The sequence below is a fragment of the Protopterus annectens genome, chromosome 7.part1 (genome assembly GCF_019279795.1).
Source record: "Protopterus annectens isolate FY-2018-M chromosome 7.part1, PAN1.0, whole genome shotgun sequence".
Classification (NCBI taxonomy): domain Eukaryota; kingdom Metazoa; phylum Chordata; order Ceratodontiformes; family Protopteridae; genus Protopterus; species Protopterus annectens.
In genome coordinates this window covers 429,079,685-429,103,638 of record NC_056740.1, presented here as the reverse complement: position 1 = coordinate 429,103,638, position 23,954 = coordinate 429,079,685, and the positions used below count along the sequence as shown (strand labels likewise).

The window sequence follows — 23,954 nt, the reverse complement described above, 5'->3', positions numbered from 1 at the left end:
TACTGGCTTGCCGGGCCTAATGCACAACCTTCAACGAAGGAATGCCCATTCACGCATGTCACTACACAGCAGACGCTCTGAGAATCGAACAGGTAACGTCAAACTGTGAGGCGACAACGCTACCGCAGCACCACCACTGTATGAAAAGGAATTAATGATGATTATATTCTCTTTTATATGGGGCTCTAGACTGAATCTAGTCAAAGGAAGGATTCTGTATATGAAAGAAGAGCAAGGAGGCTTGGGTTTAATAAGCCCAATAGTGCATGCAGCATCACTAATTTTATATAAGGTATTAAAAGGAAATATGAAGGAAAATAAAAACTTGAAAGAAATGATACTATATTATAAATACAAAGAATTGTGAGAAGGAACGGAAGTTAAAAAATGAAGTAAAAGGATTGTGAATGAAGAAATGAGAGAATGAGAGTACCAAAATAAAATTGTTATGGAAAATAGAAAATAATATATGTGAGAAAAATAGAAAGGAATGGTACTTAAGTATTATGAAAGCATTTTACTGTACTGCTCCATGGAAAGATTTAGAAATAGATAGGAAAAAAGCCATAATGAATAGATATAATAACTATAAAAAGATTAAAGAATGTAATGATTTTTTTATGGAGACTGACTATTAGAAAATTGCCGGTTAAGGCAAATATGCCATACAAATAAAAGCAACATAGAATATGTAATAAATGTGGAGAGTTTGAGACTACTGAGCATGTGTTTTTAAAATGTGAAAGAGTTAATAATTTGTGGAAAGAAATATGTAAAGATAAATGGGTGAAAAGTTTGTTAAAATTTGAACAAATAAATATGGACATAACAGAATTTGGTTATTATGGTAGATGTAAACAAGAAGAAGTGGAGAAAATGGACAGAGTAATATTTTATGTTTCATGGACTGCATGGAAGAAGAGACTAAATGAAATTAAATACAATGGAAAATGGACTTTGAGAATGATTTTGGAAAAAATGTTTTGGTTGTGGATAACAAGAGTGGGGGGAAATGATTAAATTAAGTTTATAATGAATGGAGATTTGTAAATAGATGTAAATAATGTAACTGTAAATAATATGTAATGTATATATTAATAAAAAACCCTACTCCTTTTGATAGGTGTCATCTGATATTTTACATCCATTTGAGCTTCCACTAAGTCAGACAGACGGGACCTTAGTTTAAAGCCTCAGACAAAGGATTTTATAAAACTATCTGATTATTTAATGTTATTAATCTACTGTGGCTGCGGTGAACCCTAATTATGACCTATGGAAATATCGTAGTAGGGTCAGTCAAGATGTTAAGATCATTACATTCCCATATGGTAGACTTCATTTCATTACTCGGTATGTCCTGACACCCTACGTATGGGGGGGGGGGGGCACATGCCACAAAGACAGACTACTTCATATGTAGCTCACTGTTACTACAGATGGATGGAAGCAATACAGACAATATCTTCTCTGACCACAAGGTGGCATGTGCATTCCTTAGTAGCAATGTTGCTGTTATTAAACAGAAAGTTTCTTAAATGCCACGTTAATGGAAAAACTCGTGTTCTGCACATCTTATTCTACGAGAATTTCATTCTTCCTGGACTGATCGGTAGTTAAAATACAACCTTTTCTTTCTTTTGACTGAGCATAAGTATGTTCACAAAAAAAAAAAAATATATATATATATATATATATATAGATATATATATATATAGTTCAGGTGCTTGTACAGAAGCCCTCAGAACAACCTCAAAGATTCCTTACAAAACACAAGGGATAACAAACCTGACTTATGCAGAGCACCTTAAAGCCCTTTACATCTACTTAGTCTCCTACAGATTTATGTAATCTCAGAGGTCGCACTTGTTGCTGCATATGCCTCGTCAGGTTCAAAGCGAAGGGAACACTTTAATCTATGACTGACTTGATAAGAGCAGAGTACAGTGGGATAAAGAACTCTGTGGACCTAGATGCCATGCCCTTACTTATAAGATGCACTACGCAAAAGGATTTCCTCACCACGTGGTGGTCAAAGGTAAGGCTACTGTTTGCATGTATTCCCTGATCACTGACCACTGGGATGACTCTTGCAGTGTATAATCAACATGGTAATTAGCTAGGATGGCTGACCTCCCAAAGGATACAATTATGAATTTCTTAGCAATGAGTTTAAGACCATGGCTTTAGCACCATTTATTAGTCAGATATAGACAACCTTGAAGAATGTTATGTCTATGGGGGAGTCGATGATAACCCTCAGCTTGCAATCATCTACAAACTTAGTGATCTATGATTGGCTTATAAGGCATCTGCAAACCCCAAACTTATGAACTGCCTGCATATTTGTAAATCAAAGAGTACTAAAAATACAAGGTCTAGGGACTTGAATTTTGTCTGTGGCAAACTGAACATGCTGGATAGACAGATGCGTGTCCCAGAGACTGCCACTCCTATGGAACAGGTTTCCCATCCATGTGAAAATGGGCCTGTCTATTACCCAGTTTAAGCACAACCTAGACCAGTGGATGGGGAACAGGAAATCTGCACCGGGCTTAGCACCCATGTCATTTATGGATAGGGGCAGCATATAAATGCCTGGCCCTCAATGTCCTATTTGGATACACACCATCATTATCCTTTCTGGAAAACTTGGCTAGGCTTAGAAAGGCCCCCTAGGTCATTAGACTAGTAACAATCTATGAATCTACAAGTGTCACAGGATATTTTACTCCTCCCTGAGCTGTCACCAACTAAGGCAGTGGGGCCTCAGTTTAATGACATGTCCGATGGTCAGAAGGATGACCACCACTCTCAACCCCCACGGTAGTGCAATGCACTTTTGGCTACTCACTACCATTCTCTCTTCCTGGTTCTTCCAGCATTCAAGCTGCTACATGAACTCTGGTCTATGACATGGTCAGGGCTTTGTCCTTCCACAACACACTGCATGCAAAGCACACTCATTAATTTTTATTTCAGAAGTGCTTTATAAACGGTGACTTTCTACACAAATCCATTTAGTAAGCCTTTAAGTATAACTTAAGAAACTATTCCTGCACAGGTTTCTACATCACCTGCAATAAATAATGTGTACACAGACTGCACCAGTAACTTTTTTACTTAAACCCTAATTGGCTAACCTCCTTGACCATTTACTCAAAGATTTACCACTAGTTATGCTTGAAGGCATTTGCCAGACAAACAAGGAGGCCATGCTGGGCCACATTCTTCTCTGACTGCTGCTCTAGCCATCTCATCTGCCCTCATTATATTACCAGCAATATGGTCTCACTCATTTGTGACATCATAGTTGATTATGGAAGATGACTAGATGGCTGCCCACACAAGTCTTGAATTAAATCACTGAGGTAATGAGTGGGGGACGGGCTGCTACCAAGCTAATTGCAGGGTTACAGTCACTGCACGCATCTAATCTGTCAAAAAGTGTAAAGACTGTCCGTGTGAAAAGGACAGCAGCTCAGTAAAAGTTTTTCCTAAAGTTACATATAATGTCCTGTAAGCCTAACTCTGCAAATAACAGACATCTGTCCACTGCTGATGTGCTGCATCACTTCTCTGCACTGGTGTTAATCGTACAGGTGAACAAACCATCACTTCTCAGTCTGTATCAAAAACTAATCACTGTTCTTGTCCAGGATGGTCACTCAGTTATAAGAAATTAAACAAATATAATAAAAAACGCAGGCTTGCAGCATCCATCTGCACAATAGATAAAAACAAAACATTAGCATATCTTACCACAGACTCATCAATGCTGGAGATCTGGTTATGACTCATATCCAGAGTGGTTAGCATCTTCCAGGCTGGGATGACAGCTGCTACTGGAAGCTCTGTGGCCAAGCCCTCTACTTCCCACTGCTCAAACTCAGCAGCTTCAGGCACCAGGATGTCCTGTTTACAGACACATTAAATATTACTGACGTAACAAACTAAATGCCACAAAGCAAACAACGAAGGAACATTCTATAAAGATAAGAACAGTTTAAACTTCCTTAACTTCATGTCCATTTCCTGTCCTCTCTTTTGCACATCTGATATCAAATTCTCATTTTAATTCCCTTGCTCATATTACATGGAATCTGAGAAAAAAAATGCCTGCTTCACTTCTAGCTCAGTTCCAGTACTACACCCCAGTGGTACTGCGCATTTAATTCTAACACCTTACCTATATGTACAGTATTACACCCCAGTGGTACTGCGCATTTAACTCTTACACCTTACCTATATGTACAGTATTACACCTCAGTGGTACTGCGCATTTGATTCTAATGCCTTATGTATATGTACATTATTACATCCCAGTGGTACTGCGCATTTAACTCTTACACCTTACCTATATGTACAGTATTACACCTCAGTGGTACTGCGCATTTGATTCTAATGCCTTATGTATATGTACATTATTACATCCCAGTGGTACTGCGCATTTAACTCTTACACCTTACCTATATGTACAGTATTACACCCCAGTGGTACTGCGCATTTGATTCTAATGCCTTATGTATATGTACATTATTACATCGCAGTGGTACTGCGCATTTAATTCTAACACCTTACCTATATGTACAGTATTACACCCCAGTGGTACTGTGCATTTAATTCTAACACCTTACCTATATGTACAGTATTACACCCCAGTGGTACTGCGCATTTGATTCTAATGCCTTATGTATATGTACATTATTACACCCCAGTGGTACTGCGCATTTAATTCTAACACCTTACCTATATGTACAGTATTACACCTCAGTGGTACTGCGCATTTGATTCTAATGCCTTATGTATATGTACATTATTACATCCCAGTGGTACTGTGCATTTAACTCTTACACCTTACCTATATGTACAGTATTACACCCCAGTGGTACTGCGCATTTGATTCTAATGCCTTATGTATATGTACATTATTACATCGCAGTGGTACTGCGCATTTAACTCTTACACCTTACCTATATGTACAGTATTACACCCCAGTGGTACTGCGCATTTGATTCTAATGCCTTATGTATATGTACATTATTACATCGCAGTGGTACTGCACATTTAACTCTTACACCTTACCTATATGTACAGTATTACACCTCAGTGGTACTGCGCATTTGATTCTAATGCCTTATGTATATGTACATTATTACATCGCAGTGGTACTGCGCATTTAACTCTTACACCTTACCTATATGTCCATTATTACATCCCAGTGGTACTGCGCATTTAATTCTAACACCTTACCTATATGTACAGTATTACACCCCAGTGGTACTGTGCATTTAATTCTAACACCTTACCTATATGTACAGTATTACACCCCAGTGGTACTGCGCATTTGATTCTAATGCCTTATGTATATGTACATTATTACATCCCAGTGGTACTGCGCATTTAACTCTTACACCTTACCTATATGTACAGTATTACACCCCAGTGGTACTGCGCATTTGATTCTAATGCCTTATGTATATGTACATTATTACATCGCAGTGGTACTGCGCATTTAACTCTTACACCTTACCTATATGTACAGTATTACACCTCAGTGGTACTGCGCATTTGATTCTAATGCCTTATGTATATGTACATTATTACATCGCAGTGGTACTGCGCATTTAACTCTTACACCTTACCTATATGTCCATTATTACATCCCAGTGGTACTGCGCATTTGATTCTAATGCCTTATGTATATGTACATTATTACATCGCAGTGGTACTGTGCATTTAACTCTTACACCTTACCTATATGTACAGTATTACACCCCAGTGGTACTGCGCATTTGATTCTAATGCCTTATGTATATGTACATTATTACATCGCAGTGGTACTGTGCATTTAACTCTTACACCTTACCTATATGTACAGTATTACACCCCAGTGGTACTGCGCATTTGATTCTAATGCCTTATGTATATGTACATTATTACATCGCAGTGGTACTGTGCATTTAACTCTTACACCTTACCTATATGTACAGTATTACACCCCAGTGGTACTGCGCATTTGATTCTAATGCCTTATGTATATGTCCATTATTACATCCCAGTGGTACTGCGCATTTAACTCTTACACCTTACCTATATGTACAGTATTACACCTCAGTGGTACTGCGCATTTGATTCTAATGCCTTATGTATATGTACATTATTACATCGCAGTGGTACTGCGCATTTAACTCTTACACCTTACCTATATGTACAGTATTACACCTCAGTGGTACTGCGCATTTGATTCTAATGCCTTATGTATATATAGATTATTACATCGCAGTAGTACTGATTTAATTCTAACACCTTACCTATATGTACAGTATTACACCCCAGTGGTACTGCGCATTTAATTCTAACACCTTACCTATATGTACAGTATTACACCCCAGTGGTACTGCGCATTTGATTCTAATGCCTTATGTATATGTACATTATTACATCGCAGTGGTACTGCGCATTTAACTCTTACACCTTACCTATATGTACAGTATTACACCCCAGTGGTACTGCGCATTTGATTCTAATGCCTTATGTATATGTACATTATTACATCGCAGTGGTACTGTGCATTTAACTCTTACACCTTACCTATATGTACAGTATTACACCCAAGTGGTACTGCGCATTTGATTCTAATGCCTTATGTATATGTACATTATTACATCGCAGTGGTACTGCGCATTTAACTCTTACACCTTACCTATATGTACAGTATTACACCCCAGTGGTACTGCGCATTTGATTCTAATGCCTTATGTATATGTACATTATTACATCGCAGCGGTACTGTGCATTTAACTCTTACACCTTACCTATATGTACAGTATTACACCTCAGTGGTACTGCGCATTTGATTCTAATGCCTTATGTATATGTACATTATTACATCGCAGTGGTACTGCGCATTTAACTCTTACACCTTACCTATATGTCCATTATTACATCCCAGTGGTACTGCGCATTTAATTCTAACACCTTACCTATATGTACAGTATTACACCCCAGTGGTACTGTGCATTTAATTCTAACACCTTACCTATATGTACAGTACTACACCCCAGTGGTACTGCGCATTTGATTCTAATGCCTTATGTATATGTACATTATTACACCCCAGTGGTACTGCGCATTTAATTCTAACACCTTACCTATATGTACAGTATTACACCCCAGTGGTACTGCGCATTTGATTCTAATGCCTTATGTATATGTACATTATTACATCCCAGTGGTACTGCGCATTTAACTCTTACACCTTACCTATATGTCCATTATTACATCCCAGTGGTACTGCGCATTTGATTCTAATGCCTTATGTATATGTACATTATTACATCGCAGTGGTACTGCGCATTTAATTCTAACACCTTACCTATATGTACAGTATTACACCCCAGTGGTACTGCGCATTTAACTCTTACACCTTACCTATATGTACAGTATTACACCCCAGTGGTACTGCGCATTTGATTCTAATGCCTTATGTATATGTACATTATTACATCCCAGTGGTACTGCACATTTAACTCTTACACCTTACCTATATGTACAGTATTACACCCCAGTGGTACTGCGCATTTGATTCTAATGCCTTATGTATATGTACATTATTACATTGCAGTGGTACTGCGCATTTAACTCTTACACCTTACCTATATGTACAGTATTACACCCCAGTGGTACTGCGCATTTGATTCTAATGCCTTATGTATATGTACATTATTACATCGCAGTGGTACTGCGCATTTAACTCTTACACCTTACCTATATGTACAGTATTACACCTCAGTGGTACTGCGCATTTGATTCTAATGCCTTATGTATATGTACATTATTACATCGCAGTGGTACTGCGCATTTAACTCTTACACCTTACCTATATGTACAGTATTACACCTCAGTTGTACTGCGCATTTGATTCTAATGCCTTATGTATATGTACATTATTACATCCCAGTGGTACTGCGCATTTAACTCTTACACCTTACCTATATGTACAGTATTACACCCCAGTGGTACTGCGCATTTGATTCTAATGCCTTATGTATATGTACATTATTACATCGCAGTGGTACTGTGCATTTAACTCTTACACCTTACCTATATGTACAGTATTACACCCCAGTGGTACTGCGCATTTGATTCTAATGCCTTATGTATATGTACATTATTACATCGCAGTGGTACTGTGCATTTAACTCTTACACCTTACCTATATGTACAGTATTACACCCCAGTGGTACTGCGCATTTGATTCTAATGCCTTATGTATATGTCCATTATTACATCCCAGTGGTACTGTGCATTTAACTCTTACACCTTACCTATATGTACAGTATTACACCTCAGTGGTACTGCGCATTTGATTCTAATGCCTTATGTATATGTCCATTATTACATCCCAGTGGTACTGCGCATTTAACTCTTACACCTTACCTATATGTACAGTATTACACCTCAGTGGTACTGCGCATTTAACTCTTACACCTTACCTATATGTACAGTATTACACCTCAGTGGTACTGCGCATTTGATTCTAATGCCTTATGTATATGTACATTATTACATCGCAGTGGTACTGCGCATTTAACTCTTACACCTTACCTATATGTACAGTATTACACCTCAGTGGTACTGCGCATTTGATTCTAATGCCTTATGTATATGTACATTATTACATCGCAGTGGTACTGCGCATTTAATTCTAACACCTTACCTATATGTACAGTATTACACCCCAGTGGTACTGCGCATTTAATTCTAACACCTTACCTATATGTACAGTATTACACCCCAGTGGTACTGCGCATTTGATTCTAATGCCTTATGTATATGTACATTATTACATCACAGTGGTACTGCGCATTTAACTCTTACACCTTACCTATATATGTCCATTATTACATCCCAGTGGTACTGTGCATATGCATAAGACATATACTGCAAATTTAATTTTAACACCTTATGTATATGTACATACCTCGGGGGGGGCATAAATACAAGTGAATATGTGTACACATCCTGGGATGGGAAAGGGAGCAAAAACTATTCTTCACGATGCTACTAAGTGATCTACATATTCACATTAAAAATGGCAGCGCACCTCAAAATGGCAACCCTGCCATTTCCACTTTCAGCTGTCTTGTCTGTCCAAAGGTGCATGCACTTTGGCAACAGCCCAAACCACCAGAGAACTCACTTCTGAAACTGTGTGCATGAACCCAAATTCACACTAAACACATGCAAATTCAGCACATCATTTCATAAGATACAATGCGATAAGACAAAGGCACAATACAGTAGTTCATGCTTTGTTCACAATTTACATTGGCACTCCACGACTGGTACTAAGTCCAGCACTACATCAGTTTTGGTGCGGAAACCTTTGTCGGTATGATGTGTTATTCCTCATTATTTCTTTTCCTTAAATAATGCAAAATGTAAATATTAAACAAAAATTAAACCAGGTAACCCTGTCTAATACCACTCTCTCGCTTCTAAATATATTTAAAATACACATACTGCAAGAACCAGCAACTAAAATAAAGACCCTGTCAGCAATTTATTAAAACAAAAAACTCAGCTGACTTTCCTACTTTCAGCACTGATTTTAAAAACATAACTCTGCAAACAAGATAAATGTAAATGCTTCAACAAAAAATAACATTAGACAGCTTCAACACCCAATACATCAGAATGAAACTGCTTATGTTAAAGCACTTGGCCTCTGCTAGGTTCTCATATATGAATACATTCATTGCATCTAAATTTTAACTTTGCTTATCGGTGTAAATAGCTTTGTATGTTCTATAGCAAAGCTCCGTATAACTTTTTATATATTGCTGTCTCTTTAATATGCATGTCTCAATTGTGTGATGTATAATTCTTATCCTCAGGCTTAATCAGAAGACTCTCCCTTTGTATCAATGTTCTGCCCAAGTTAACACATTTAAAAATAAATTAATCGCTTATTAGTGCCATCTAGTGATGTACAAATAACCAAAACAGGTTCAACTTTTATAGGTTCATTGTTAAGTACGAGGCAATCAGTCTGCAAACCATTTCAAGCCTAGCCAAAAAGCCCTATTCAATGTTTCCCTTCAGCCTCAGAGGGCAGGACAAGATAGACCAGGAGAGAATCTGAAGCTGCCCATCCAGTTATCTAGGTTTACCTTGAAGCTGGCAACGGTGCTACTCTGACATACAGTAGAAGTTTGTTCCAGAGGGTAGGGATGCATTGGGATATGAATCTATCATGCCAACAAGTCTTCATTATCTGCTCATGAAGGTTTAGTCACTTTAACAGAGTATATTATGTACCACTAGTTCTGCAAAGGAACAGATCAAATAGGGTTGGATCTTTTGTGGCACGAAAGGCTAGACACAAATTTCCACAGAGGAGTCTGTAAGAGACTGAGTACAGAAAAAAGTCTGCCAGTCTCTCCTGACAACCAAAATAGTTGAGACCACTGATCTTTTACTTATGAAATCCGAGGTGTCTCAAATTATGAGATGTTTAGATAAAAACCTGACAAAAGGCGCATTATACTCAATACTGAATCTGATGAGATATGATTAAGAGGAATTAAGATTTTCTTTGGATGTAATGGAGATGGCTTTGGAATTTATATCGGCCAGATAAAAGGCTTTCTAAACTACTGTGGAGACATGCTGGTCAAATGATAAGGAATTATCAACAAGAGTACCCAGAGATCTCTTACAACAGTGTCTGACTGGGGGGTGCATTCTCCTACATGTTAAGTGCAACCATTTTGCTAACCAAAATGAACTATGCTACATTTTTTACATTTAATTTTAGGCCACTGTCCTTGCACCAATTATGAACATCGTCTGAGCAGTGTTACAGCAATTGTGAGTCACCCGAAGATCGAATAACAGCACCCCATTAACAGTCATTTGCAAATTTAGTTAACTATAAGACAGAAGTGCCGGCCTGAAGGTCTGAGAAATGTATGCTAAACAAGAGACAGCATGAAACGGAGCCCTGTGGTACACCACTGGCAACTTTTTTGCATTTAGAAGTGGCACCTGCTACTCTAAACCACATGGGTTCTGTCAGACAACCAGTTAGCTTTCTACTGCACAATATAAGGATTTACATTCAAATGTATATCAATGATGCCTGTACAGGGAATAGCATCAAAGGCCTTGGTGAAGTCTAGATATGCGATGTGTACTGCATGCCCACTATCCACTGCTTCAGTTACTTTTTCAAAGAAATTAAAGAGGTTAATACAACCAAACTGATGAGAGCCCTAGGTTAATAGATTTTCAATGTCCAGATTAATGAATTCTGAGATAATGCACTCCATTCCTTTACATGAGGCCAGTGAGACTAACAGGTTACAATTACCACAGTCCGTGGCTGGGCTGCGCTTGTGTAATGACATTGCAATGGTTGTTTTCTAGGGTTAATGAATGTAAGCAGTAGACAGGTTTACAGCAAACAGGTTAAGAAGGGCTTCGGAAAGCCCATATCTAGCACTGATAATCAGGTACCCCGGTATGTTGTCAGGGCCCATGGATGAAGTAGCCTTAGTTTTTGAAAGGTTTGAGAGAGTGCGTTCCATAGTAAGTAAAGGGATGAGTGGCACTGTGGAAACCGTGGGATAGCTACAACTTTGAGTGCAGTAAAATTTGCATTAAGTTTGTTAGCTAGAACATTTCCTTTGTGCCAGAGTGCAGTATTATTGGAAACGACCTCCGGACACTGTTGGGTGTTATTTCTTAACTTTCTGACATAGTTAAAGAAATACTTTCAGTTACTTTGGTCAGCGTTGAGATTTCTAATGGTTCCCTTAAGTTCTTCATTAGTTTGCTTAAGTGCAAAATGTATTTGTTCATAGATTAGTACTAGGCTAACTGCCCTTGTGGGCCATTTTAAGCCTAGCCAATTACCCCATGTGAGAATCAAACCCTGCACCTTGTGTCTACAAGGTAAACACCTTAACCATTATGTCATCCTCCCACCCTATTTATTATATATACCGAACCAGTCATTTTACATTAAGAGTGTCAACATCTGCACTCTTGTCACAGAAGAAGTCTGAATTTACTTATCTAAGCTGGGAATTGCTGGTGGAAAGCTCATTGTATGCTTACCCGATTGGCCATAGGGCTTAGTATAAAACTTGCTTTTTATGTACATATATTTTATATGCACATTTGTATATGTGTATTCCACCACATTGGTTTGTTTTAAAACTTCTCATTATATTTGTTGCGGATTGTGACTGCATTTATCAATACAACTACTTAAGTGGTGCAAGTCTGTTTGTGGTACCATTTCACTCTGGACACTCATCTTCTGTGCTTTTCCATTAGAATCACTGGGATTATTCATCTAGTAGCAGTAGGTGTTTACCTGGTTTCAGTTGGGAAACTCACAAAAGGGATCCAAGTGTGGTTGTTTTATTGGCCAAAGGGCTCAGTAGTCAGTTTTCTGCATTTCCAGTGCTTGTATAAATTCACACATTTGCACAGCACTGCTCGCTATGCCAGTGCCCTTTAGTTAAAAATATCTTTAAACATTACTTATTTTCATTACACTGCAAAACTTTACTGTGCTATTTATAGTTTTTTTTGTATACCTCTTTACAGTTCAAAGTTGCATTTTCAAATTACGGTAAGGGCTGCTGTTCTGCAATGAAATACATTGTATGTATATATTCTTAGTTAGCATTGGGCATCTGTTTGAGGTTCCTTACCAGTCATTTTACATTAAGTGTGTCAACATCTGCACTCTTGTCACAGAAGACGTCTGAATTTACCTATCTAAGCTGGGAATTGTTGGTGGAAAGCTCAATGTGTGCTTACCCGATTGGCCATAGGGCTTAGTGTAAAACTTGCTTTTTCTGATCATATAAATAAACTTTACATTTGAAAGAAACTGCTCTTCACAAAGTGGCAATTACTGGTGCCTTGTATGCACGCAATCACCAGAAGCTGAAATTTCCCTATAAAAAAATCTCTGAACTTTACCTCAGTCCCAAGTTACTAACGGAGCAACTAGTTTATGCTGTGAGTAGCATTTACGCAGTCAGTTAGAACTATTTAGGTCTGCCTTACCTTATTATAGCACCCAGGGACTACTGCTGCTCAGGGACTCACTTTATAAGCTTGAAATCCTGAAATAACGAATTTCAGAATCTCAAGCCCATAAAGTGGAAAGGCTAAAACATCGAACACCCAGAAGCGCGAAATTCAAAATCGTGACTTTTATACTACATACACACCACACACATACACACACTTTCCTCCCTGAAAACACACAACCCAATCCTATGTACAAGCAGGGGGGCTGCACCCCCCTGCACCCCACATGTGGAAGGCTGCACCCCCCACAACCCTCCTACTTAAATATACTAACTCCAAGGTTGCACTACATACACAAACACACGAAACACCACCACACAAGCTATATCCCCCTCGCGCACACACATCACAGTAACAAAACACACTAACACACACTACAGCCCCATACTCAAAACCCTTAAAACATAAACACTTACCTGAATCTATGAACACAGCGCAACACCAAAAAATACAGTTGTGTACACTTACCATAAATGTAGATGTTGGAGTGTACCCACTGTTGCAGTCATCACACTTGGGTTATCTGCCTGCAGATAGCCCTCAGTCAGCCCAAATACCAGAGTCTTGGGATTTCTGCGTCAGATGCTGTCACCTCTTCCATGAGGTCAGGCCGTCAGGGGTATAAAACATGCAGCTGACGCCATTACATCAGTTTTTCTTGCCCCAAATGTCAGGAGCCCCCAAAATAGGAAGCTATTAAATGGTGTGGAACACCTCCAGTAAAAAGTAAATACCCCTGCCATAAAATATGGCCAAAAAGAGGATAGGTAGAAAGTATAGAAAAAGCCAGGGGGCTGGAGGGAGGGAAACCAGGACTGCAACAGTGAATACACTCGAACATCTACATTTATGGTAAGTGTACACAAAGTACAGTTGTGTACACCTACCATAAATGTAGATGTTAGAGTGTCTTCACTGTTGCAGTCAAGACTGTAGGGTTCTCCCCTGCCAGCAGGCAGTCCTCGGTCAGCCAGAATCCCAAAGGCTGGGTCCGGCATCGGCTGTTCAACCATGCTCCCTGACGTCAGAGCGCCAGGAGTACAAAGCTGACAGCAGACGCCATCTTCTCTAGTTTTTCTTGCCCCAGATGTCAGGAGTCCCAAAATGAGAAAGGTCCCATATCCTTTGCAAATGCACCTCAGAAGAATGTTGAAAAAAGGAACCACACAAAAGTAAAAATAAGAGGGACATGAGGGAGGCAAACCCAGACTGCAGCAGTGAAGACACTCTAACATCTACATTTATGGTAGGTGTACACAACTGTACTATGTTCATCGTGTTTCACTGTTGCAGTCATGACTGTAGGGTAGAATCCCAAAGCTGAAAGAAAGGGAGGTGGTCAAAGTGGAAGGGGCGGCTAAAAGGCCCTGCAAGACTGCAGAGGCAAAGCCTGCCCTAGATTTAGAGTAGAGAGGTAGATTGTAGTGCTTAGAAAAAGTATGCACTGAACTCCAAGTTGCAGCTTCCAAAATGTCTTTGGTAGGAACTCCCCTGAGGAAGGCCGCAGAAGTGGCAGTAGCTCTGGTGGAATGAGTCCATATACTCCCTGGGATTTGCTTTCCATGGTGTGAATAACAAAATCTGATTCCATGAGCAATCCATTTAGAAATGGTCTGTTTTGAAATGGCTTTACACCTTGGGAACTTGAAGCATAAGAAACAAACAATTGTTCTGATTTTCTGATGTCCTTGGTTCTGTCCAGGTAAAAACATAGTTGTCTGTGTACATCCAAGGAATGTAAGATCCTTTCCCCTTTATTTTGAGGAGTGGGGAAAAAAGTTGGCAAGTGGATAGTTTGATTTAAAGCCACTTTGGAAACCACCTTAGACATGAAGGTAGGATTAGTCCTCAAAGACACCCTGTCTTGATGAAAAATAATATAAGGTTCCACAGCCATAAGAGCTTGTAACTCTGAAACTCTCCCGGCAGAGGTTAGGGCTAACAGGATGGCTGTCTTCCAAGATAAAAACTTGATGTCAGAAGAGGCAGCAGGCTCAAAAGGAGGCAAGGTTAGTTTTTCCAAAACATAGTTGAGATCCCAAGCAGGAATGGGAGGAGATCTAGGATGTCTTAAGTTCTTAGCTCCTCTGAGAAACTGTCTCATGAGCTGGTGGGAAAAGATTGGAGGGTCTGTATTATAATAAGCAGAAATAGCAGAGGCATGTATCTTAATGGAAGAGAAAGAGAGACCCTTATGTAAGAGATCTGTCAAGTAAAATAAAATTAAAGGAATGTTCGGAAGAAGAGGATCAGAATCCTGAGCCTGCATCCAGGAACAAAATCTTTTCCATTTTCCTGCATAAGATTTTCTAGTGCTAGGACGTCTGGCTTCTAAAATGACATCCATAACCTGCTTGGGTAGGAAAGAAGAAATCAAAGGCCCTGGATTAACCAGGCCGCCAGGCTGAGAGTTCTGACATGAGAGTGTAGAACCTGACCCTGATGTTGGGACAGAAGGTTCGAAGACTGAGGTAAAACCCAAGGGGGCTCCAGACATAGGTTTTTTAGAGTTTGGTACCAAAACTGTCGAGGCCAATTTGGGGCCAGCAAGATTATCATCTTGGGCTTGTCCTGTTTTATCTTTAATAATACCCGTGGAAGAAGAGGAAGAGGCGGAAAGGCATATCCCGAGAGGTTCCTCCAACTGAATGATAGGGCATCCACTTTCCAAGCTTCTTTGTGGAAAGTCCTGATGCAAAAATTCTGTAGTTGATGATTGAGATGGGATGCAAAGAGGTCTATGTGAGGACATCCCCAGACTGCTGTTATCATCCTGAATATTTCGGTGTCCAGCATCCACTCGTGTGGATCCAAAAGGTTTCTGCTCAGACTGTCTGCCAGGACGTTTTGCCTCCCTGGTAGAAACTGAGCTTGAAGGTCCAGATTGCAAGCTAGAGCTGTGTTCCATAGATCCATGGCTAGTCTGCAAAGGGGGTAGGAATGAAATCCCCCTTGCTTGTTTATGTACCACATAACTGTGGTGTTGTCCGTCCGTATTAGTAGTTGTCCTGGTTGTAGAAGATTCCTGAAGGCCATTAGAGCTTTCTGAACGGCTAACATTTCCTTTAAATTGATATGCAGGTGCTTCTGATCCTTTGTCCAAAGGCCCTGCAGACAGTTGCCCTAAAAATGGGCTCCCCAAGCATAATCTGAAGCGTCCGTGGTTAGAATATGAGTGGCAGGAGGCAGACAGAAGTGTTTCCCTTTGTTTAGAGTACATGCCCTGGACCACCAAAGGAATTCCTTTTGAAGACAAGGCTGGACGGAGATCAGTATGTCTAAACTGTGGCAATGCTGAGACCATACACTTTTTAGGTACCACTGTATTTTCCTCATGTGTAGTCTTGCATATGGTACGAGAAGGATGCAGGAGGCCATGTAACCCAAAGCCTGCAGGAATCTCCTTGCAGATAGCCGAGTTAAAGTTGCCAAGGTTTTGAAAGTTGAAGCCAGCTGTAATTGTTTTTCGGATGTCAGAAATGCCATCTGGGTTGTGGTGTTTAGAAGAGCACCCAGAAAAGTTATCTGTTGTGAGGGTGTCAAATTTGACTTTTTTATGTTTACAGAGAATCCCAGGAACTTGAGGAGGTTCTGTACAAATTCTAGATGTTGGAGTAAGACATCCTTGCTGTTTGCCTGAATTAGACAATCGTCCAGATAAGGGTAAATTTGAATTCCCTTGAGTCTGCAGTAAGCTACTACTGGAGCCAGGCATTTGGTGAAGACCCTGGGCGCAGTAGACAATCCAAAGGGCAGCGCAGAGAATTGAAAGTGCCTCGATCCTGCCTTGAACCAGAGGTATTTTCTGCGTTCCTGTCTGATGGGAGTGTGTAAATATGCCTCCTTTAAATCCAAAGTTACCATCCATGCATCTTTGGACAGCATTGAAGTAGCTGCTGTAGAGTAAGCATCTTGAATTTTGGAATCTCTAGAAAGGTGTTCAAGACTGACAGATCCAGAATGGGTCTCCATGAGTTTTGCTTCCTGGGGACTAGGAAGAGCCTTGAGTAAAAACCTTGTCCCATCTCTGAAAGTGGAACCAGTACTATGGCTTTCATAGCCAAAAGAGCTTCCACCTGGTTTAAGGCCTCTGTCCACTGATGTTTTGGAAGGTCTGGCCATCCGCTTGGCCTTGGCAGGGTATGAAAATGGAATTTGTAACCTCTTTAAACCACATCCAGAACCCACTTGTCTTGGGTTATATGAGTCCAATTTTGATAAAAAAGAGAGTTTTCCTCCGAGAGGGGCTTCCAGGCAAGAAGTTCCTGCAGCCCAACAGAGGGAGTCATTGAGTTGGTTTCCTATGAGTTTGTGACCTGTCCTCTCCTCCCCTAGGGGTGGAAGCAGTCCACTGTCTTGGTCTATAAGAAGCTTGTGTTTGAGGCCTTCCTCTGGAGCGTCTCCTTTATTAGAAGCTGAGTAGGCCTGAAAACCCCTTCGGAAGCCGGTACCTGCACAGCTGCTCCGGACCCATCTGGAGCATTGTCCGAAGGTCCTGCAATAGAAATATTCAAAGGCCTGGTTGGCTCCTCATGAGAGTCCGTTTCGGCCATTGGTTCTGAAATGGCCGACGACAGGGGCTGCAAAAGCGTCTCACTGACGACGGCCAAACCTGAAGCTGGCTCCGCTTGTGCGCTATCAGATTTGGACCTCGGAGGCCTGTATTTATCCTTGCGACGTTTGTGAACTCCGGTAGCCAGAACCGTATCTGACATTTTGTAGTTAAAGCGCCTACCGAAGTAATGAAAAGCAAAATCGTACCTTCGTTTAATTGTACGTTGATTGAATCTAGCACAAAACCGACAACTAGCTACGTCGTGGTCAGGGCCTAAGCAAGGAATACAGTAAGAATGAAAATCCTTATGAGGTATTTGCTTCCCACATGAAATACAATTATTAACTTTTTCTGACATCAGACTGGAGCAAGAAAAAGTTTCCCCATTGGGGTACTTAGCTTTGAGTGGAGAAGAAAGTCTTCGGACTGAAGTTTATCAGGAAAAAATTGTCAGGAGTCAGCCGACCAGCACTTGCGAACTGCTATCACCGCACGGCAAGAAAGACTGGAGAAGATGGCGTCGGCTGTCAGCTTTGTACTCCTGGCGCTCTGACATCAGGGAGCATGGTTGAACAGCCGATGCCGGACCCAGACTTTGGGATTTAGGCCGACCGAGGACTGCCTGCCGGCAGGGGAGAACCCTACAGTCATGACTGCAACAGTGAAACACGATGAACATCTGTACTATGTTCTTCATGTTTCACTGTTGCAGTCTTCACACTTGGGTTGATTCCCAAAGCTGAGGAAGAGTGGAGGCAGTCAAGAAGAGTTAGGGCTGGCTCTCATGCCTTGTAAGACTGCTGTGGCAAATCCAGCTCTAGATTTAGAAAAGATAGGTAAGTGGTAATGCTTGGTGAAGGTGTGTGCAGAACTCCAGGCTGCAGCTTCCAGGATGTCCCTGGTAGAGACTCCCCTGAGAAATGCTGTACAGATTGAGGTAGTCCTAGTGGAATGAGTTCTGATCCCTTGCGGGGTAGTTTTTCCATGGTGTTTGTAGCAGAAATGGATGCAGCGTGCTATCCATTTGGAAATGGTTTGCTTTGAAATGCCTTGTCCTCTGCCCCTGTAGCAAAGCTGACTAGCAGTTGGTCAGATTTTCTGAAAGGTTTTGTCCTGTCAAGGTAGAACCTGAGCTGCCTGTGCACATCCAAGGAGTGCAAGATCCTTTCCCCTTTATTCTGAGGATTAGAGAAAAAGGTTGGCAAATGGATTGACTGGTTTAAAGCCACACTGGATACCACCCCGGGCATAAATGATGGGTTAGTCCTGAGGGAAACCCTGCCAGCATGGAAAATAATGAAGGGTTCCACAGCCATTAGTGCCTGTAGCTCAGACACACTTCTTGCTGAAGTGATGGCTAGAAGTAAGGCTGTTTTCCAAGAGAGGAATTTTAACTCTGCTGCAGCAGCAGGTTCAAAAGGGGGAGGCGTGAGCTTCTCTAGTACAAAGTTAAGGTCCCAGGCTGGGGTGGGAGCTCTCCTAGGGAGCTTTAAATTGTTAGCTCCTCTCAGGAACTGTTTGATGAGAGGGTGAGAAAAGAGAGGTGGCTCAGTATTATAATGAGATGAGATGGCAGAGGCATGAATCTTAATGGATGAGAAGGATAGGCCTCTGTGGAGCAGCTCTGCTAGGTAATCTAGGATTTAAGGTAAGGTGGGCATGGCTGTGTCCTTTCCTTGAGACTGGCTCCAACAACAATATCTTTTCCACTTTTCAGAATAGGATTTCCTAGTGCTAGGCCTTCTGGCCTCAAGGATGACGTCCAGCACCTGTTTGCTGAGGGTTGCTGGTGGTGTATTCAGGGGATAACCCAAGCTGCAAGGTTTAGCGTTTGCAGCTGTGGATGCAAAATCTGTTCATCCTGCTGGGACAGCAGGGAGGGGGTCTAATGTAGGTGCCAGGGTGGCACTGCTGTCAGACTGCATAGTAGTGGGTACCAGTGCTGGCGTGGCTAGTCTGGGCCAATAAGGATTGTCCTTGGCCTGTCCTGTTTGATCTTGAGTAGTACTTTTGAGAGGAAGGGCATAGGAGGAAAGGCATAAACTGAGAGATTTTCCCATGTAAAGGATAGAGCATCCACTTTCCACGCTTTGCTGTGAGGATTTCTAGTGCAAAATTTGCTCAACTGATGGTTTAGGGGGGAAGCAAAGAGGTCCACCTCTGGTGTCCCCCACCTCTGGATTAGAAGTTTGAATGAGTTGGGTTCCAGTTTCCACTTGTGTGGATCCAGTAGATCCAGTAGATTTCTGCTCAAGTCGTCTGCCAGTGAATTTTGTTTGCCTGGCAAGAATTGAGCTTGCTGGTGCACTTGGTTGCTCAAGGCTGTGTTCCACAGGGCCATGGCTAACCAGCAGAGAGGGTAGGAATGAGCTCCCCCCGCGTGTGTATGTACCACATAACTGTGGTGTTGTCGGTCTTTGTCAGGAGTGGTCCTGGAAGGATAAGGTACTAGAAGGCTGTCAGAGCATTCTGTACATCTAACATCTCTTTTTGACTGATATGCAACTGCGTTTGTCCTGAGCTCCATTTGCCTTGAATGCATTTGCCTGCCATGTTAGCCCCCCCATGCATAGTCTGATGAGTCTGTTGTCAGGGTTTGGGCAGCGAGGGGTTGAGTGAAAGGAAGTCCCTTGTTGTGGTAGCATGTCTCTGCCCACCAAAGGAACTCTGCCTTTAGACAAGGAATGATAGGAATCACGGTTTCCACTTTCTGAGAATGTTGACACCAGAGACTTTTTAAATACCATTGAAGTTTCCTCATATGCAGTCTTGCATATGGAATTAGCAGAATGCATGAGGCCATGAACCCTAGGGCTTGCAGTATTTTCCTTGCAGATAGCTGTGTTTTGGTGGCCATTAGTGTGAAGTAGTTTGTCAAATAGACCTGTTTTTCTGGAGTGAGGAATGCCATCTGGAAAGTTGTATTCAAGCTTGCTCCCAGGAATACAATCTTTTGGCTGGGCACCAGTTGCGATTTCTTTTCATTGATGGTGTACCCCAGAGAAGTTAGGAGTCTCTTTACAAATGCCAGGTGCTGAAGTAGCATTTCCTGACTGTCCACCTGAATCAGGCAATTATCTAAATATGGGTAAATCTGAATATTTCTCTGCCTACAGTATGCAACGGTTGGAGCCAGGCACTTTGTGAATACCCTGGGCGCAGTACATAAGCCAAAGGGAAGCGCAGAGAACTGATAGTGCATAGAGTCTGCCCTGAAACGTAGATATTTCCCGCAATACTCCCTTATGGGGATGTGCAGATAAGCTTCTTTTAAGTCTAGGGTGACTAACCAGGCATCCTTGGCTAGCATAGGAAGAAGCTGTTCCAGTGTAAGCATTTTGAATTTTGGGACCACCAGAAAGGTATTGAGAATTGACAGATCCAGGATAGGGCGTCAAGAGCTCTCTTTTCTGGGCACCAGGAACAGTCTGGAGTAGAAACTCTGCCCCCTTTGTTCTACTGGAACAGGTTGTATAGCCCTGATCTTGAGAAGGGAAAGTACTTGCCTTTGAGCCTCTGCCCACTGGTTTGGAGGAAGGTCTGGCACCCCGCTTGGGTTTGGCAGTGAGTGGAAGTAGAATCTGTATTCCTGGGATACAATGTTTAGAACCCATCGGTCCTGGGTAATGGACATCCAGTTTTTTGCATGAAGGGCGAGTTTTCCTCCTAGGGGTGCAAGTACTTGGGCATGGCTGGGAAGGATGACTGAAAAGCCATTGTGAACGTTTTCCATAAGGGGGTGGCTTACCACTCCCTGTTTTTTTGAGATGGGAGTACTCCATTGTTTAGACCTCTGCATACACTGAGACTGCAGTCTTGGTGGTCTGTTTCCCTTGGGTTTGGACTGAGAAGGCCTGGGAGGGACTGGAAAGGACCAGTTTTTTGAAGGTCAATGCCTACTGAATCTAGGTGGCTGCACCCATAAGAAATCATTAACAGTTTGCATAGATTTAGCTTTTTCCTCCGTCCTTTTAAGAACTTCTGCTTTTGTGCCAAACAAAAGATTTAATGGAGCATCTAGTAGTTTTGCTTTGACATGGTCTGGCAAGATTTGTTCCTTCAGCCAAGCATGCCTTCTCAGTACAGACCCAGTGACAGCATCCCTGCAAGATGCTTCTGAGGCATCAAAACCACACTGCAAAGTATGTTTACTAACTTGGTTTGCAGAATGCATTAACTCTTGTAAATCTATTTGCCGCACAATCTGGAAGTAACAACAGTTTTTGTTTAATTCCATAATGTGTTGCTGGTACTTCAACATGTGAAACTGGTAATTCAAAGCCCTGATGGCAAGAGTTGCAGAGGTATATACCTTCTTACCCCATCTATCTAAAGCTCTAGAATCCCTGGCCGAAAGGGTAGGGTTTTTGGCTGTAGTAGCCTTAATGCCTTTAGGTCTCTGGGAAATGATCTCTGGATCCGCAGTAGGATTCTTAAAGAGACATTTGTGAGAGTCAGGTACTCTGTAGTACCGGTCAGTCTTTCTAGGAGCTGGTGGTAAAGTATCAAGAGGAAGACTGGATTCCATGAAGACATCATCTACAATATCCAGGACAGGAGGTATAGCTAAAGGTCTGTGCTGAGACAAGTCTAAAAATTCTCTGGGACTCATTTTTGGACTGAGGATAGTCCTGGCATTCCCAGCGGAAGTGTTCTTTTAAGGTATGCAAGGTTTCACCAAAAGAAAAATCCTCTGGAGGGGAGGCAGGGGGAATGGAATCCACTGCATCTGAATCCTCATAGGTAGATAAGAGTACGTCCTGGTAATCAGAGGGATTAGAGTCATCGGACTCCTGGGTCTGTGGAATCAGAAGGAAAATCAATTGTGTCTTTTAGCAGGGGAAGGCTGGCTTCCCCTAATTAAAGTAATAAGGTCTTCAGCCATTCTAAGCATTTGTTTCTGTGGCATGGGAGCTTGAGCATGTGCTTTGGTCGTCAGTTTTCTAGTCGCAGTGCGAACTCTGGGCCTGAGAAAATCAGTAGTTTTAGTCAAAAATGAAGATATCGGTTTAATACGAGCATCAGAAGGGTGGAATACACCCTCAGAAGCCAATGCCTGCACAGCAGCTCTGGACCCATCCAAGGTAGAGACATCTGCAGGTTCCATTGTAGAAGAAGCATCTCGCGGCATACCGGACTCTGAATGGGTATCAGCAGAGGCCTGCGAATCTGTAGAAGCAGGTATCAGGGGCTGTGAAGGCGCCTGAGTACTAGCAGACTGGCGACTAGCTTAATGGAAGCGTTGTCGGCAGTTTTGGACCCATGCAGTCTGTCTTTATCCTTTTGTTTTTTTTGGAAGAGCGGTAATCGGATGGCTTATCAAAGCCATTTCAGAATACGGAGAACAAAAACGAAAGAATTTAGCAACAAAGATAGCCCGACGATGAATAGTTCGGGCATTAAACAAGGCACAAAACCGGCAGTGAGGAACATCGTGATCTGGGCCTAAACAGATGATGCAGTAAGAATGAAAATCTCTGTGGGGTATTTGCTTTCCACAGGCAAGACAATTGTTAACTTTTTCTGACATCAGTTAGAGAAAGAAGAAAGGATCCCCAACGGGGTACTGGGCTTTAAAAGACTTCAGGTCTGAAACTCGAAAAAAACTAAAATTTCAGGTAGCGGACGACCAGCACTTGTGAACTGCTTCTGGCTCCCATGCTGCAAGAAAAGCTGATGTAATGGCGTCAGCTGCATGTTTTATACCCCCGATGGCCTGACGTCATGGAAGAGGCGACAGCATCTGACGCAGAAATCCCAAGACTCTGGTATTCGGGCCAACTGAGGGCTACCTGCATGCAGATAACCCAAGTGTGATGACTGCAACAATGAAATACGAAGAACATCCACTAATTCAACATCTCCAAAATGCAAGATTTTGAACTTTGCACTTCTGGGTGTTCACTGTTTTAGCCTTTCACTTTATGGGCTCGAGATTCTGAAATTAGATACTTCAGTATTTTGAGCTTATAAAGTGTTTCCCTACTCAGACATCATCTGGTTTGGGGCTGGACAGCATTGCTGGTTAGGTTAACTCAGATTACACCAAATAAGCACCCTTCCCTCATCCAGTTATAAATATCCTTCACTCATACTCTTACAACTAGGCATTAGGACCTGCAATAATGGATGGGTACTTTCCTATCTTTGCATCCAGCGTGGTGGACACGGGCATCCTGAGACAATGTAACAACTGCCTTGTGTACACTAACAGCCACTTAATTCTCAAACAGACAAATACAGTATGTGAGAGAGGTAATTACACATTGACATTGGA

The 23,954-nt window shown here is 41.6% G+C and overlaps 1 protein-coding gene across 1 annotated transcript in view; it reads right to left on the bottom strand.

The window, feature by feature from the left end:
• Positions 1-23,954, bottom strand: part of NISCH (nischarin) — a 1,490,316-nt gene that overhangs the window by 778,362 nt on the left and 688,000 nt on the right. The window contains exon 8 of the mRNA XM_044078886.1: positions 3,763-3,915. Coding sequence (XP_043934821.1) covers positions 3,763-3,915 — 153 coding nt within the window. The remainder of the gene's footprint in view (positions 1-3,762; positions 3,916-23,954) is intronic.